This window comes from Thalia democratica, chromosome 1 (assembly GCF_965202585.1).
Source record: "Thalia democratica chromosome 1, ktThaDemo2.hap1.1, whole genome shotgun sequence".
NCBI classification, from domain to species: domain Eukaryota; kingdom Metazoa; phylum Chordata; class Thaliacea; order Salpida; family Salpidae; genus Thalia; species Thalia democratica.
The window spans coordinates 51,657,773-51,671,979 of record NC_139165.1 but is presented as its reverse complement, the minus strand read 5'-3'; the positions used below and the strand labels follow the sequence as shown (position 1 = coordinate 51,671,979).

The window sequence follows — 14,207 nt, the reverse complement described above, 5'->3', positions numbered from 1 at the left end:
TAAATATTTAGAGATATTATAATAAGTTAGTTAGTGAAAGCAAGTGGTGAATACTTCATGTATAAGTCCTGGACAAAACGTTAAAGTGTATCCGTGGTGTGCGACTCAATAACTGAGAGGATCTTCGTGCACCAGGTCCTAAGACTAAATATTTTGAGCGCTTTTACTTTTGTCGAACAATAAACTAATAACTATAAGATAAGTTTTATAATAAAAAAATTAGTGCAGCAAAATTGTCTACTTTATATTATTAATTCTATTCAAATTGTCACCGAAGATAAATACATTTCAGTACAAATATATGCTTATAAAGTATTACAACATCTAAACAGACTATCAAGCTTTATTACATAAACATTAAAATATAATTTAAAAAACTTTGTGTCTGTTAAGTGTATTCAATATTTTGTAATCTGTATGAACAACTTTGTTTAGGTAGAATTTTAAAATAAGCTACAAAGTATACAAAACTTACTAAACTTGTATATATCAATAAAATCGAAAAAAGATATATTGTATTAAAATACTGTTAGGTAAGTAAATAATCAGCAAATTAAAATTTTGTGTTTTCACTGATTAAAAAGTGTAGAAATTTGTCAAAAGTAAAAATAAAAAAGAAAATAATTCAATCAATATTGCAATTGGAAGTACAAATAAAGCAATAACGTTATTGAAGTACAAAACTTGAAATAAGATACTTAAACTAAGTTAATTGTAGTACTTGTTTTTTAAAATTACTTGAATAAATTAATTTCATTAATTCTAAAAAAATCAAATTTAAAATTTTTAAGCGCACTAAAGCTATCATATGTTTCTGTGTATTAACGAATCAACACACTTCAACTGGATTCTGTAAAAAAATATTACTGTAATGAAAGAATAGAAGCATAGAATAAAGTGAGTGTATACCTGTTTTTTATTAAAATAAAATAATTTCTACAGATAATAGTTAATAATAGATAAAATACTTAATATTGAATCCGACTGTTATAAAAATATATAATATTTGTAATTATTAAGTTTAAAACAAGTTAAGCAAACTAAAGTACACAACAAAACAACAAATCATAATATAAACAAAGCACTCACGTTAATGGAAAGAATAACTGATTCAAATTTACTGTTGTTAATGAATGAACGAAATACATTCATTACATCTAATAATTACGTCGCAATATAAATGAGGTTATTTCAACTGTTTAATTTGTATTGCAAAGTTTGTTAACTTAGCTTTATGTTTACAATCTATTTTGAACAAAAATAAAACATCAACCATTAGTTAGTGAATCAATAAAGTTTAATAAAATTTAACAACGGCGAAGACAATAAAAGTCACAGAAACTCGGTGTAACTTGTATATTATATATTAATTGCTTGTAAACATTAAATCAAAGTTATATAAAGTTAGGAAGTAGATTTAGTTCAAACCGTGAAAGTCAAAAATGAAAAAAAAATAAAATTTAAGAAATCAAAACACAAAAAAAACAAACTTATTATTGAGTTTACAAAGTACTGAACGATAATTAAGTTGCAGCGACATACATGAAATCACAATGAATTAAAATACATATATATTGTGTTTAATAATTATAAAAAATAAAAAAGTAATAATTGGTTGATAAAGTAGCAGTCGGGTGTTTGAATTAAATATCTCATATAGATATTTTAAATATTTAATAAGTAAACTGTGTTATATATGAAAGTTAAAACGTAAAATAACAAGGTGGTCATATGCTAAGTATAAACCTGCAGTAAAAAACCTACTAGCTCTCTTGAGCGTATCTGTGATTTGAATACAGGCTTCCAATTAAACTTGTAACTTAACACATAAAGGTGTGAAGAATTATATTAGGAGGGTAAAGTGAATATATGAAATGTCGGAGAACAGAAAGTGACTTGTGTGAAATAGATATATAAATAATAAATGAATACAACTATATATTACTTAGAATATATAATTTATTTTGAGTTGTTGGTAAGTTTATTATTAGTGATAAAACCTTACTGAAATTACTTTAATAATTTGTAAAAGTATTTGTGCTTAAATGATTTCTTATACAGTATTTACAAATAGGTAAGAGAAAAATTTGCTTAATTGAACTATTAAAACAATACATGTTAAATTTGTCTTAAATAAATAGTTTTTTTATACATTACATCACCTACTTGAACTTTGTTCCATTCAAAGTTCCATGGGTTCAGTTTGCCATAAATCGCCACCTGTGAATTTTTTATGATTAAATAATTCTATCAAATTGTTTTAATACTGAACACTTTTATCTACTAGTGGATATTTTGCGTTGCAATAGTTTCTCGATTCATAGAAACCTTTGTTTTCATTCACAACGACTAGGTTTTGCATTTTTTTAATTAATTTTTTTATTATTTATTTATGTTCTTTAACTCAAACTAAATAATTATTTAAAACTATCGTTAAACGGTCATAATGTTGATTTAACAATTATTTATTTGAAAAAAAAAGATAAAATGTCCTTAAATTTAATTTTTAGTCTATTAATAAAGCTAAAAATTATCTAAAAAAGTATATTTTTGTCTAAAGCAGCAGTTAATAGAACAAAAAAAATTAGTAAGTTTACAATAAAGTATAAAATATTAACTTGCACTTATTAGTGTGAATCATAACTCATAAAAGTTCTGCTAAGTAATTTTGTAATGACGAAATTTTGTTTAAAACATGGTCAAAGAGTGGAATTCTTACTTTTTTTTGAGTTCCCCAATTCATTTTGTTAACCACTAATTTGGAAGAAACTGAACTAACTAATAAAATATTACAACTAAATGAGCATTATCTATTAATAAGGAAAACTATTACTTACTTTTAAATCGATAACATCCAAAATCGCTCTAAAAGGGGTGGTATTGCCAACTTTGGAAATCCTGATGTAGTTAAACCCTTAGTAATAAAAAAGAAACAAATTTACTAATATAATTTTTTTTGTAACTTGCTTTTTAAAACTTACAAGTTTATCGATTACATGTCAAATTGGTTAATATTAAAAGTTCTAGTGTTTATTCTAATAAGACAAAAAACGTATTCTATTAACACTTAAAAACAATGCAATACATTGAACGTGTAAACAAAAAACAATTGTCTTTGAAATACACGTATAAAACACATATCCAAAAACTTAGAAGAAAAAATAGTTTAACTTTTTCTAAATTTTTAAATAAACAAAAAAATTAAACACGTTTAATAATTTTCAAACTTTTCTTGCTTCGCTAGGATCTCGTTTAGCAAACGATTGACTTTACGTTTTTACTATCAATTAGAAATAGTACTTTTGACTACCTAAATAAAACTTAATTACTTATGTACAAAATAAATAAAATCTAATTTTAGTTAAAAGATTAAGCAATGCTACTACAACTGCCATAGTTTTTCAAATTAGTTTTCTTTTACCATACAATTTCACACTTTATAAAAAAAATTAATTCAATATTTTGTTTGAAAGTACTTTATTTTCTTTGTGTTTGTTTTAACTAAAAGTGCCATATACGAGTAGTTTTTGGTAACTAAATGAACTATCAATATAAATATTTTTCACAAGGTCTAAAAAAGCAAGGGTTGAAAAACTGCATTCCATTATATAGTTTTGAACTAAAAAATACTTCTTTATAATAATATATGATTTAGTACTTTTAAAGTTTATCATTAGCCAAAACTGCGGCTTTTGGGCCACCTGCAGCCAATTAAGGGTAAAATGCGGCCCGCGAAAAAATTTTGAAATTTACACTAGAAGCATTGTACATTGAGGTTTGAAATGAAGAGCAAATATAGGTCTTAGGAAAATTTAAGGTAAATTCTAAACTTACACTCATATTGGAAGAACAAAAACTACAACTAAACCACGAGTATTTTTATTATCGAAATTTGCTCTGCGACCACTAAATACTTACCGACCACTTTATTAGACTCTTTACTTAATAATTCGATTAATTATTACTTTGTTATTGCTGAATTTATCACATTTAAATTTAAAGTAGTATTATTTTTATTGGTAACTTGATTTAATTTGAATAACTGTAGTCTATTATAGACTTTTTTCTATACATTTCGGCCGCAAACAACTTTTTTTGATTAAAACTAACACGCGACTTATAAAAGTCTGCTTAGCCCTGCCCAAGAGGTTTGCAAAGTTTTTGTCCGCAGACCAGATTAACTAGAAAAACTCTTCAAGAGCAAAATTGTGTCGAGATAACCATTTAATAAGCATTACTGTGCGTTAAGAATTTAAATTAATACAACCTTTCAAAACATTTGTATAAAAGATCATTTTAATTGTTTTGCACATTTTGTTATTAGTTTTAAGTATGTATTGCAGGTCAGATAATTCTCTATTCGCCCGTACAATTCCCATCGCTTCTACAAACTATAACATTTATACTTTACAAATATATGTATTACTCACAAAAATGCAATGTTATTGAATTAAATTTTAATTGTTTTCTGTTTAGTTTTCAAACTTAAAGTAAAAGCTGTAAATTATCAAATAAAACCGTGCAATTTAAATAGTCTCATTTTCATATACTATAAATATTACGCACATGATCAAACATTCTTTTTAGTATTAAAAAGTTTATCGCGATTTAATTTTAAAAAAACTAATGAAAATCCACAGTTTTCTAATTTTTTAACTTCTTTCAATTTTTGACTTTATATGTAATGACTAAACCATAAGAAGAATTTATAAGTTTTGTAAGCTAGTTAACTACAGTACCTATTATCTATATTTTTTAACCCATACTAATTTAATATTCTAAGTTTAGGTTTCAAAAACTTTACACTTAATTTTTATGATAAAAATTTAACTTCAGTATAAAATCTGTTTTTCATGTCAGTAAGACTTTTTAAATTATTTAACTTCGTAAAACTGTTTTTAGTGAAAAAGTTTGATTTTACATGCTGATAATTTTCAACACTAAAACTAGTGTTTTTACAAGTATTAACTATAATAGTAACTCGATTGAATTGTTTAGTTTTAAAATTTATCTTATTGAGTAATAACTAATTATAAATTTAAAACATTTATGTGATACTGACGAACTTTTTAGGAAGCTATATCTGAAAACAAAATTAAAATACTAATGTTCTTTATACACAAGTGTTCTTGATTTCAATGTGTTACAAAAACACTTTTAATTTTTTGAACCTTTTGTTTTACTTTTTAGCAATAATATAATGTTATATTTAATGTAAACCAACTCTACATAGTAAATCAAAAAAGTAAGAAAAAATTTGAAAAAAACTAAAGTCGGTTAAACTACAAAAAAACAGTTTTACTGTACAATTAAATGTTAAAAAAAAAATTGTTATAGCAAATTAAAAATTATTATTAAGGTAAATAAAAAAATAATGTAAAATAACTTGGAAAGAAATAATCAAAAAATAGGTGTATTTGGTAATTTATACAGGGTAAGCTTCTTACACTAACCAAGATTTCTATAGTTCTATCCATAACAAGACATTTAAAAGCGTTTTTAATTGAAAACTACTTCTAAAATGTTTTTAATTTGTTTCTATTTTGTTTAAGTCATACTTCAGCCGCATCATTGTAAGTAAAGGTGTTTGTAATTAAAGTATTTCTTTCCACTTGGTTACAGCTGTTAATCATTCTGTCAAACAAAACTTTTGATGAACAAAATATTTTATTTGCGGTGTTTTGTAGAACAAGATAATATCGCAACACTTTGGTATTTTTAAAGCGTTTTATGGATTAAGTATAACGAATTGAACTGTTTAAGCACAATGTCTATTATCAAATTCTAGAAATAACTTATTACATTTTTCTTCATAAAAACTATAGTCTTTTATTTTTAAAATTTTATTTTGTTTATTTTATTTATAATTATACAAACAAACGTTAAGTTTATTAACACTTTTACTAACTGCCTTTACAGTTATAGCTTAACAAAAGTACTTAATCGTAAAATTTGTAAAAAATCGATCTAAGTATCACCATATAAACCGACTCAGACTACTTAGAAAGCAATTTACAAAATTAATTTAATTTATGGACTTCTAAGAAACCTGTTCAAAGCTGATATCCTAATTTTTATTTTGATTATGTCAAGATAAGATCAAGATAATAATTTAAACTAACTCGTTTGTTTAATTTCTACTCGGTTACTTAAAAATTTGTACATATAAAATACTTTATCATATGTCGAATCTTATATGTAAATGTTTTGATTAGAATATTTTTGTTTCAAATTTCTGGTCATTAATAGTTTCTATGTTCAATCAGAAAATGTGCAAAAGACTAAGCAATAGAAAAAAATGCATGAAAAATGTCGGTTTTTTATAAGTAGACATAGTATTTTTACAAACTAAATATGCTTTAGGCCATGCGCCTTTTTTCTATACGTTTTTTTTTTATTCATGATTTTGAATCTTATTTATAAAGTACAGTTTGTAATGATTTTAACAAGAATAAAGAGTAACATCTTTTTAACAATTTTTATTGTTTTTGTTGTCATGAACTTAAATATACATATTCTAAATGTAGGAAAGATAGATGTTTTACAATGTAAAGAGGTAAATACTAGAAATTTTGTTTCAAAAAAAAGTATACTAGAATTTACTACTATGATTAAAAACTCTTCATATGCTGAAGAATTAACTTGTAATCGAATTATTGACATAAAATCAACTGCAAAGCAGTTAGTTGCAGAAAACAAGGTAGGTAACAGGGGTGTGTCTCTTGTGAACATATTTTATAACAAAAAGAATAGGAATGCTGTCTTAAAAGAAGCATTTAGGTAAGACTTGCAAAGGTTTTAGATAAAACAGTTTACCAAAAGTCATATCTCAGTATAATACAAATCAGATTAAAATTTAAAAAGAATCTTTAAACTTTCATTGTGCTTTTTCATTATATCTTTTAATAACTACTGATAACGAATAAAACAAATATTAGCAAAAGTGTATTTGTTAATTTTAAATTTTAAACTTTGTTATAGAGAGGTTAACGATGAAAAACCGTTTAACATGTTCAACATATACAAGTACAATAATGCAAAAGATGAAGTTGAAATACTCAAAAAATTTCAAGGTAACCCGGGAATTCCAAAATTTTATGGAGTTTGTACCCAAGTGAACCAAATAAGGTAAGTAGTTTATAAATTTGTTATATTAAGTTAATGAATTTTTTTAAACTGTTAACCTTCATGAAATAAAGAACAATACATTTTTTTTTTTTGTTTTATATGTAATAAAGCTGAACTAGTTAAAAAAAAATTCTTAAACATGCTTTAGTTGGTTCTGAATAATAACTTGTAAAAAAGTTATTATTTCATAGGAAAGAACTCTACTAAAAGGAGAAATATAAATATTATAAATATCAAATATTTAGTTGTTCTCAATAATCAAAATAAAAAAGTTATAAAACAACTTTTCACTTTTTTTTATTTTATTTAGAATTTTGCTTATACGTTTTTTTTTTCAATTTAATAAATTATTTAAATAATTTTATCTAGTCAAAGTTATTTTTCTATTAGTGTTATTTGAGATAAAAACGAATAAGTGTTAAATAGTATTTACAAAACGAATAACAAACTTTTTTAGTTACCTAGTGGAAAAGATAGAAGGAGAAAATATTTGTAACGATACAGGAACATCAAATTATTGCGCAAATGCTTTACACTTGCTAAATCTTATTTCAAGTGACGAAAACCCGTTTCTGAGTGCCTTAAAACTTGCTTATAACACTGCAAATGTTTTTAAACTATTTGGTAAAAAAGTTTTAATTATTTAAAACACGATTTACAAACGTTTTAAGCTTTAATTTAAAATTTTTATTTTTATTTTTTAAACTTTGGAGCTTATATAGATCGTTGTATTGCTTTTTTTAATCAAGCTAAATTAATGACCTAAATGTATGCTTTTTTCCGAAGTATTAGTTTTTGTATAACAAGATTTATTTGAACTAGTAGTTTTTTCTATTCTGAGTTTAAACTTGTTTAGCTTTTTTTAGTTTTTTTCAGCTTTAACTTGAACAGTAATTAATTTACAGAACATTCTCACTTTATATTTGAAGATTTGAGTGGTAAAAATGTTATGATAGATAAAAACTTCAATGTATACCTAGCTGATGTAGATTCTTTCACATATTACGGAAACAAAAGGTATTTAAAAAATATCTTTTTTAGTTTAGTAAACTATTTTTACAGGCTATTTTAATGTTCTACTTTCTAGCTACTTTCTAGCTGTTTGAAATAATAAAACTAATTATTTTCTATATTATACATAAAAATTATTGTGAAAAAATAAAGAAAAAGTTTTTCTTTTATAACCATGTAACTAATGTTTTATAACTAGTGTAATTACATGCACAATTTTAGAAAAACTTTGTAATTGGTTTTTCATGCACTATAATTTTTTCAATTATCGATAGTGTTTAAAAAACTACTATTAACTAGGGTAAATCTATTTATAGATAATGGCACAAGAAATAAATCTTAAAACTTTTAAATGCTGTCATAGCGGCATAGTAGTAGCTGTTTTTAGAGTTCGCATGAACTGTAATAGTATTTAAACAAACTAAATATCAGCTTTTATTAGAAAGCTTTAAAATTCGGAAAAAAAAATTCTTAACAAATTATTTCTAACCTATCAATTTAACTTATCACTCTGTTAAAATAAAAGTAAGTAAAATAAAGTGTTTATTATTTTGTTTGAGTTTAATTTTTTTTTGCAAAAAAAAAAATCATAATAATTTTAAATTTTCTTACTATGTTTTTGCTAGAGTTTACTCCGGAAGGACATGTAAAACGAACAGCGACTGCATTGGCCCTCTTGGAAAACACTGGAATGAATACTCGCTCAATAATATAATATACAAAGACTGCAACGATATATACGGCATTTGCGAAAACTACAAATGCAGAGGATATGATGCATCTATCCACGCCTGTGGTATCACAAACTGGTATTTTAAAAAACTTTCTAAGTTAGTTTTTTTTTGATACGATTATAAAATTTGCTCTAACGTTAAAATTTTCTTTAGATTGAATAATATATCCACTTTTTTTTTTGTTTTGTGTAAACTAAACAACGTAAGCTGCATTTCTTAAAGCATATGTGCTTATATTTTTATGTTGGAAAGAATTCGGTTTTGTTTATGCTTTAAATTTCACGCTTTAAAGTTTGTTCTAAAAGAAACTACATTTATAAAATCTATTTTTTCCCAACTGTTTTGTTTTTTTTTCAGATCTTTTTAAGTTTACCTTGATATATTAATTAGAATTTTTATAGTTTGAAAAAGATGTTCTAGTTCGAATTAGGCTAACAAAATAAGTTTTACTATTTTAAATTTTAACAAACATATATGTTTTATGTTTAAGAATAACATATATAGCATAAAAATGTTTTTGTGCAATATTTTAATTCTTTTAAGACAGTTGTATTAAGAAAGTTAAGATTTTTGTTGTGGTTGTTAAAACTAATTGTACCCTTTTTAAAGCCTTTTGTTAGACAGTATAAGCTTTAAACTAACTGCAATTAGTTTTATAATCGTCTAAATTAGTCTTAATTGTTTGAGACAGAATAAGAACGTTTATTGAAAAATTTATTCAAACTTTTAATAAATTTTACAATTTAAAAGAGCAAAATTCTAAAAGTTCAACAAAATACAATCAACTACAGCTAGTATTTTAATTGGTTAATTGTATAAGAACTCTATTCTTTTATAATAGTTCATTTTATACTCCGATATGACTTTTTTATTTCTGTACCACAGCACGTTTTAAAAAAGTTTTAAGGATTTTTTTATTGCGCTTAATTGACCAGGTAATTGACCGCGTATATTTTACCTTTTGTTTTAATAACATTTAAGTTATTTTTAACAGTTTTAGAAAATTTAAATTATGTCCAATATTTATAAGTTGTAATAACAAGTTTATCAAGTATTTTTTATGAAGTTGTGTTAGTAGATAAAATATATAGTAAAATTGGTTTTTAGTTTCAGCAACTAAACTATTTATTGTTACTTAAATTACTTGAAATAAAAATTGTCTCTGGAATTTTTTTTTGGTATTTACATATCACTGTTAATGTGTTTTAGTTTGCATAATCTTGAATAAAAAAAGCATCTACTAACTTTTTTAAGATAAACTCTAGTTGAGAAGATTTAAAAAATAAAAACTTTAAATTAATAATTATTTAAAAATTACAATATATTTCAAATAATAATTTAGAATAAGGTATTTGCTATTTTTAGTAGTTTCTAAAGTTAGTTTGCCTTTTAAACATTAAACTTTAAGCGCAAATTTAACAGTGTTTAATATGATGATAATAATAGCAGTTACATATATATAACGTATAAATTCACTTCTAAGTTAAATTTATTTGAGTTGTAATTTAATTTTTCTTACTATTTAATTAGTCTAAAATATTTTTGATTGTTATAAACTTAAAATTTATTTTTTAAACAAATTGAAAAATCACTCAACATTTCAAATTAGTATAATCAAAAAAAAATTTGATTGATATATACATCTAAAAACTAAATAATGATTAAATCGATAATTTCAATTAAAAATTTGTACATTTTTTAATTTTTTTTTTATGCAGATTTTTCCAAAGTTATCCCGTAATTCAAAATCAATACTTAGAGCTGTGCAAATGTTTAAGTAATCCAGACCCAAAGTTTCGTTGCACTTTCAATACTGCACTAAAGTTTCTCACACCACTACTTAATTACTTTTCGTAACAAGTAGTTAATTTCATTAATTAAGTATGATTGTAAAAAGCACTGTGATTAAACATTTGAAAATATCAAAATATTGTTATTGTCGATGTAAACATTGTTTGATTTTTTTAACTATTTAAAACTTATCTAAATGTTGATGAATTAAGTATTACTTTTTAAAACTTTTTTAAGTAATATTTTTAGCTAGTGGTCATAAATATTTCGATTAAACACTGATTCAATTAAAATCATCAAAAGTAGCTCATAAGAAACTTAATTTAGCAGCAACGAAGCAACATAATCTTTCATTTCGTAAATATCGAACAATAAAACGTTTCAAAGCTTTTTTTTTACGATACTTGTTTACATTCGTCTCTTTGTTTTTATAAAACATTATTGTTTTATATAGCATAAGAGTTTGTTTCTAACAAATTGTTTAATATTAAGCTAGAGATGAAAAAAAATCACAATCACGTTCTAATATTTTAAATTCAAACGAGTTTAGGTTTGTTAAGTATTTTATTTTTTTAATCAAATTAATAATTTCAATGTTGTGGCGACGCGTGACAGTAGCAAAAACACAACAACAACCTCAGGTCAAATTCCTTCAGAAATTAGAATGTAAGTTCTAATAAGTTGGAAAACAAAACTTGATAATAGCAAATAGTCAAAAGAGATTATATAGATCAGCAAGTTATGACGACCGAGGAGCGACGTATGTTTTAGCTGAAAAATACAACTGAAATTAAGCTTTTAAAATTTTAAATTTACAACTTTGCTACTTTTACTTTTAAAAGTAAACAGTAATACTTTTTTGATCGTTATTTCACAAGATTTTACTTCGTTTAATTTTTTGATTTTTAAAATGTGGCGGCCTACAAAAGACTTTTTATAGTAGTTATATGAGTCTACCGACCCTAGAAAAGAACTTTATTTTTCACGCAAATGTTATATCAATTATGTAATTTTATTTGCTATTTAGATTAAAACTTTAAATTTTCAATCAAAAACAAGCTGGTAGGGTATCTAGCAGTTTTTATTGCTTTGGTTTCTTAAACTTATATTGTTATACATTTTTTTAAAATAAATTAGCGCACAAAACTAAAAAATATATAACCGTTATATTTAAGATAGTCTTATCTATAACAGCACTGTTTAAAAATAAAACTCAATTGTGGTAATGTTCTCATCGCAACAATTGGAACTATTACTGCTGGATAAATACTATTGTATAATTTTTTATTCAATGTAGCACAAAAGATAGCTTTTACGGTTAATTTACACTTAGTTTTTTATTTAAAAGAATTGTTTTTCTATTCAAAAAAACCTGTTTTTTTTAAGACTTTGGTTTCAAAGAAAGTTAATTGGGTATTTATGCATTTTAAAACATAACGGCATACTTACTAATGAAATTTAAAAAACAATTTTACTTCAAAGTTTTAATCATGTTTTTTAAGGCTTTTTCAATTTTAATAGTTTTTATTGAGGCAATCTTGATTAACTTAATATATTTTTTTGTACTAAGATAGCATAAACAATATTAGAAAACGAGCGTTAGCTTGAAAGCGTTTTTAAGGAATTTTATAAAAATTTCCAAACTTAAGACCCAATTATTTTCCTTATCTTAATAGCTTACTAAAAACTTTTTTTTTTTAATTCTTAACAACGGTCCTTTGTCTTTAATTAAAAAAATTCATTGAAATGGGGTTTGAGTGGGGCCCATTTAAAAAATTTTGTGTTTTTTTCTATTTTTTGTTTGTACAACCTTCTCCAAAAATAATAACTTTTTTCAAAATGATTTTTTTTAAACATACTTATTAAAATGATTTTAAGATATTGTTTTTTTTTTTTTTTTTTTTTTTTTTCAATTTTTTTTTATATCATAAGCCTGAATAGACTTTTCATAAAATTTCCAATTTTGCACGGTTTTTGTTTTTCACAACTTTTTATGCAAAAATATGATATTTTTTTAGTAATTTTTGTTTTTAATACACTTGTTTAGTTATGTTTTATGATGTTGTGACATTTTTTCCCAGTTTATTATTGCTTTTAAAATATATGACCCATACAAGTTTTACCTAAATTCTTAGCAATGCTATTTGAGGGATTTCTTCTCAAGTGCTAGGAGTTTAGGTAAAACTTGTATTGGTCATATATTTTAAAAGCAATAATAATCTGAAAAGAAAAAAAAACAACATCATAAAACATAACTATACAAATTTGTTAAATATAAAAATTACTAAAAAAATATCATATTTTTGCATAAAAAGTTGTATATCTGAAAACGAAAATCGTGCAAAATTGGAATTTTTCTGAAAAGCTTATTCAGGCTTAAGGTATAAAAAGAATTGAAAAAAAAAAATTACAACATCATTAAACTCATTTTAATAAGTATGTTTAAAAAAATTATTATTTTTGGAGAAAAGGTTTTATAAATAAAAAAATAGAGAAAAACACAAAATTTTTAAATGGGCCCCACTCAAAATCTCAAACCCCAATTCAACGGATTTTTTTTTAATTGAAATCAAAGGACCGTTCTTAAGATTAAAAAAAAAATTGAATTCGCGATTAAGATAGGAAAATACTTGGGTCTTAAGTTTGGACATTTTTATAAAGTTCTTAAAAAACGCTCTCAAGCTAAGTTCTCGCTCGTTATTAAAAAACCATATGTATAAATTAAAACTGAACATTTTTTTTAAACCTTTATAATGTTCTAAAAGTATTGTGTATTGAACGACAAAAAAAAGCGCTCAAAGTATTTGGTGTTAGAACCTAATGTACAAAGAAACTTTTCGGTACACTACTTGGATACAATTTAACGTCATTTTCAAGGACAATGATAAAGGACAAAAAGTCCAGTTTGATAATTTGTTGTGTAAAATGTTTGCAGAATAATAATGTTTAACATTAGTCTTAGATAAAAATAATTTAGTATACAGATTGAAATTTAAAAAGTTACTACCTCACTATTTATTAGTGATGTACCGGACCCGGATTTTTTTTTTCAAATTAGGATCCGGCCGGACCCGGATAGTTTTTCAAATTAGAATCCGGCCGGAACCGGATTTTTTTTAAATTAGGATCCGGCCGGAACCGGAACAGGATATTTTTTTCATATCAAGATCCGGCCGGATCCGGATATCAGACAAAAATGGCAATATCCGGCCGGATCCGGATAGTGAGTCATAATATGTCAATTTTGTTATATTATATATATATCATAAAAATTGGTCCAGCACTAAAAAAAAAAGTAAAATCTAGGGAAATTCATGATTTTTTCAATTTCATAAAGGGAAATTTAGGGTTTTTTTTTTTGGATAATTGCAAAAATCTAGGGATATCTAGAAAAATTTAGGGATATGGGAACCCTGTAAAGTGAGTATAAACTAACCTGAGTCAGAATGAGGTTTCTAAAAACTGAAATAATAACTTTAATAATCCAATAATAAGTAGAACAGCTAGCCACAAGGTTGACAATTTTAGGTAATATTTACAATT

The 14,207-nt window shown here is 24.2% G+C and overlaps 1 protein-coding gene across 1 annotated transcript; it reads left to right on the top strand.

Moving 5' to 3' along the window:
• Positions 1-6,476: 6,476 nt before the first annotated feature.
• On the top strand, positions 6,477-10,922 carry LOC145847162 (uncharacterized). Its single transcript, XM_082953533.1, has 6 exons — positions 6,477-6,780; positions 6,982-7,128; positions 7,586-7,752; positions 8,034-8,145; positions 8,766-8,969; positions 10,592-10,922. The coding sequence occupies exons 1-6, from the start codon at positions 6,497-6,499 to the stop codon at positions 10,728-10,730; spliced, it is 1,053 nt and encodes a 350-aa protein (XP_082809659.1). The 5' UTR covers positions 6,477-6,496; the 3' UTR covers positions 10,731-10,922.
• The last annotated feature ends 3,285 nt before the right edge of the window (positions 10,923-14,207 follow it).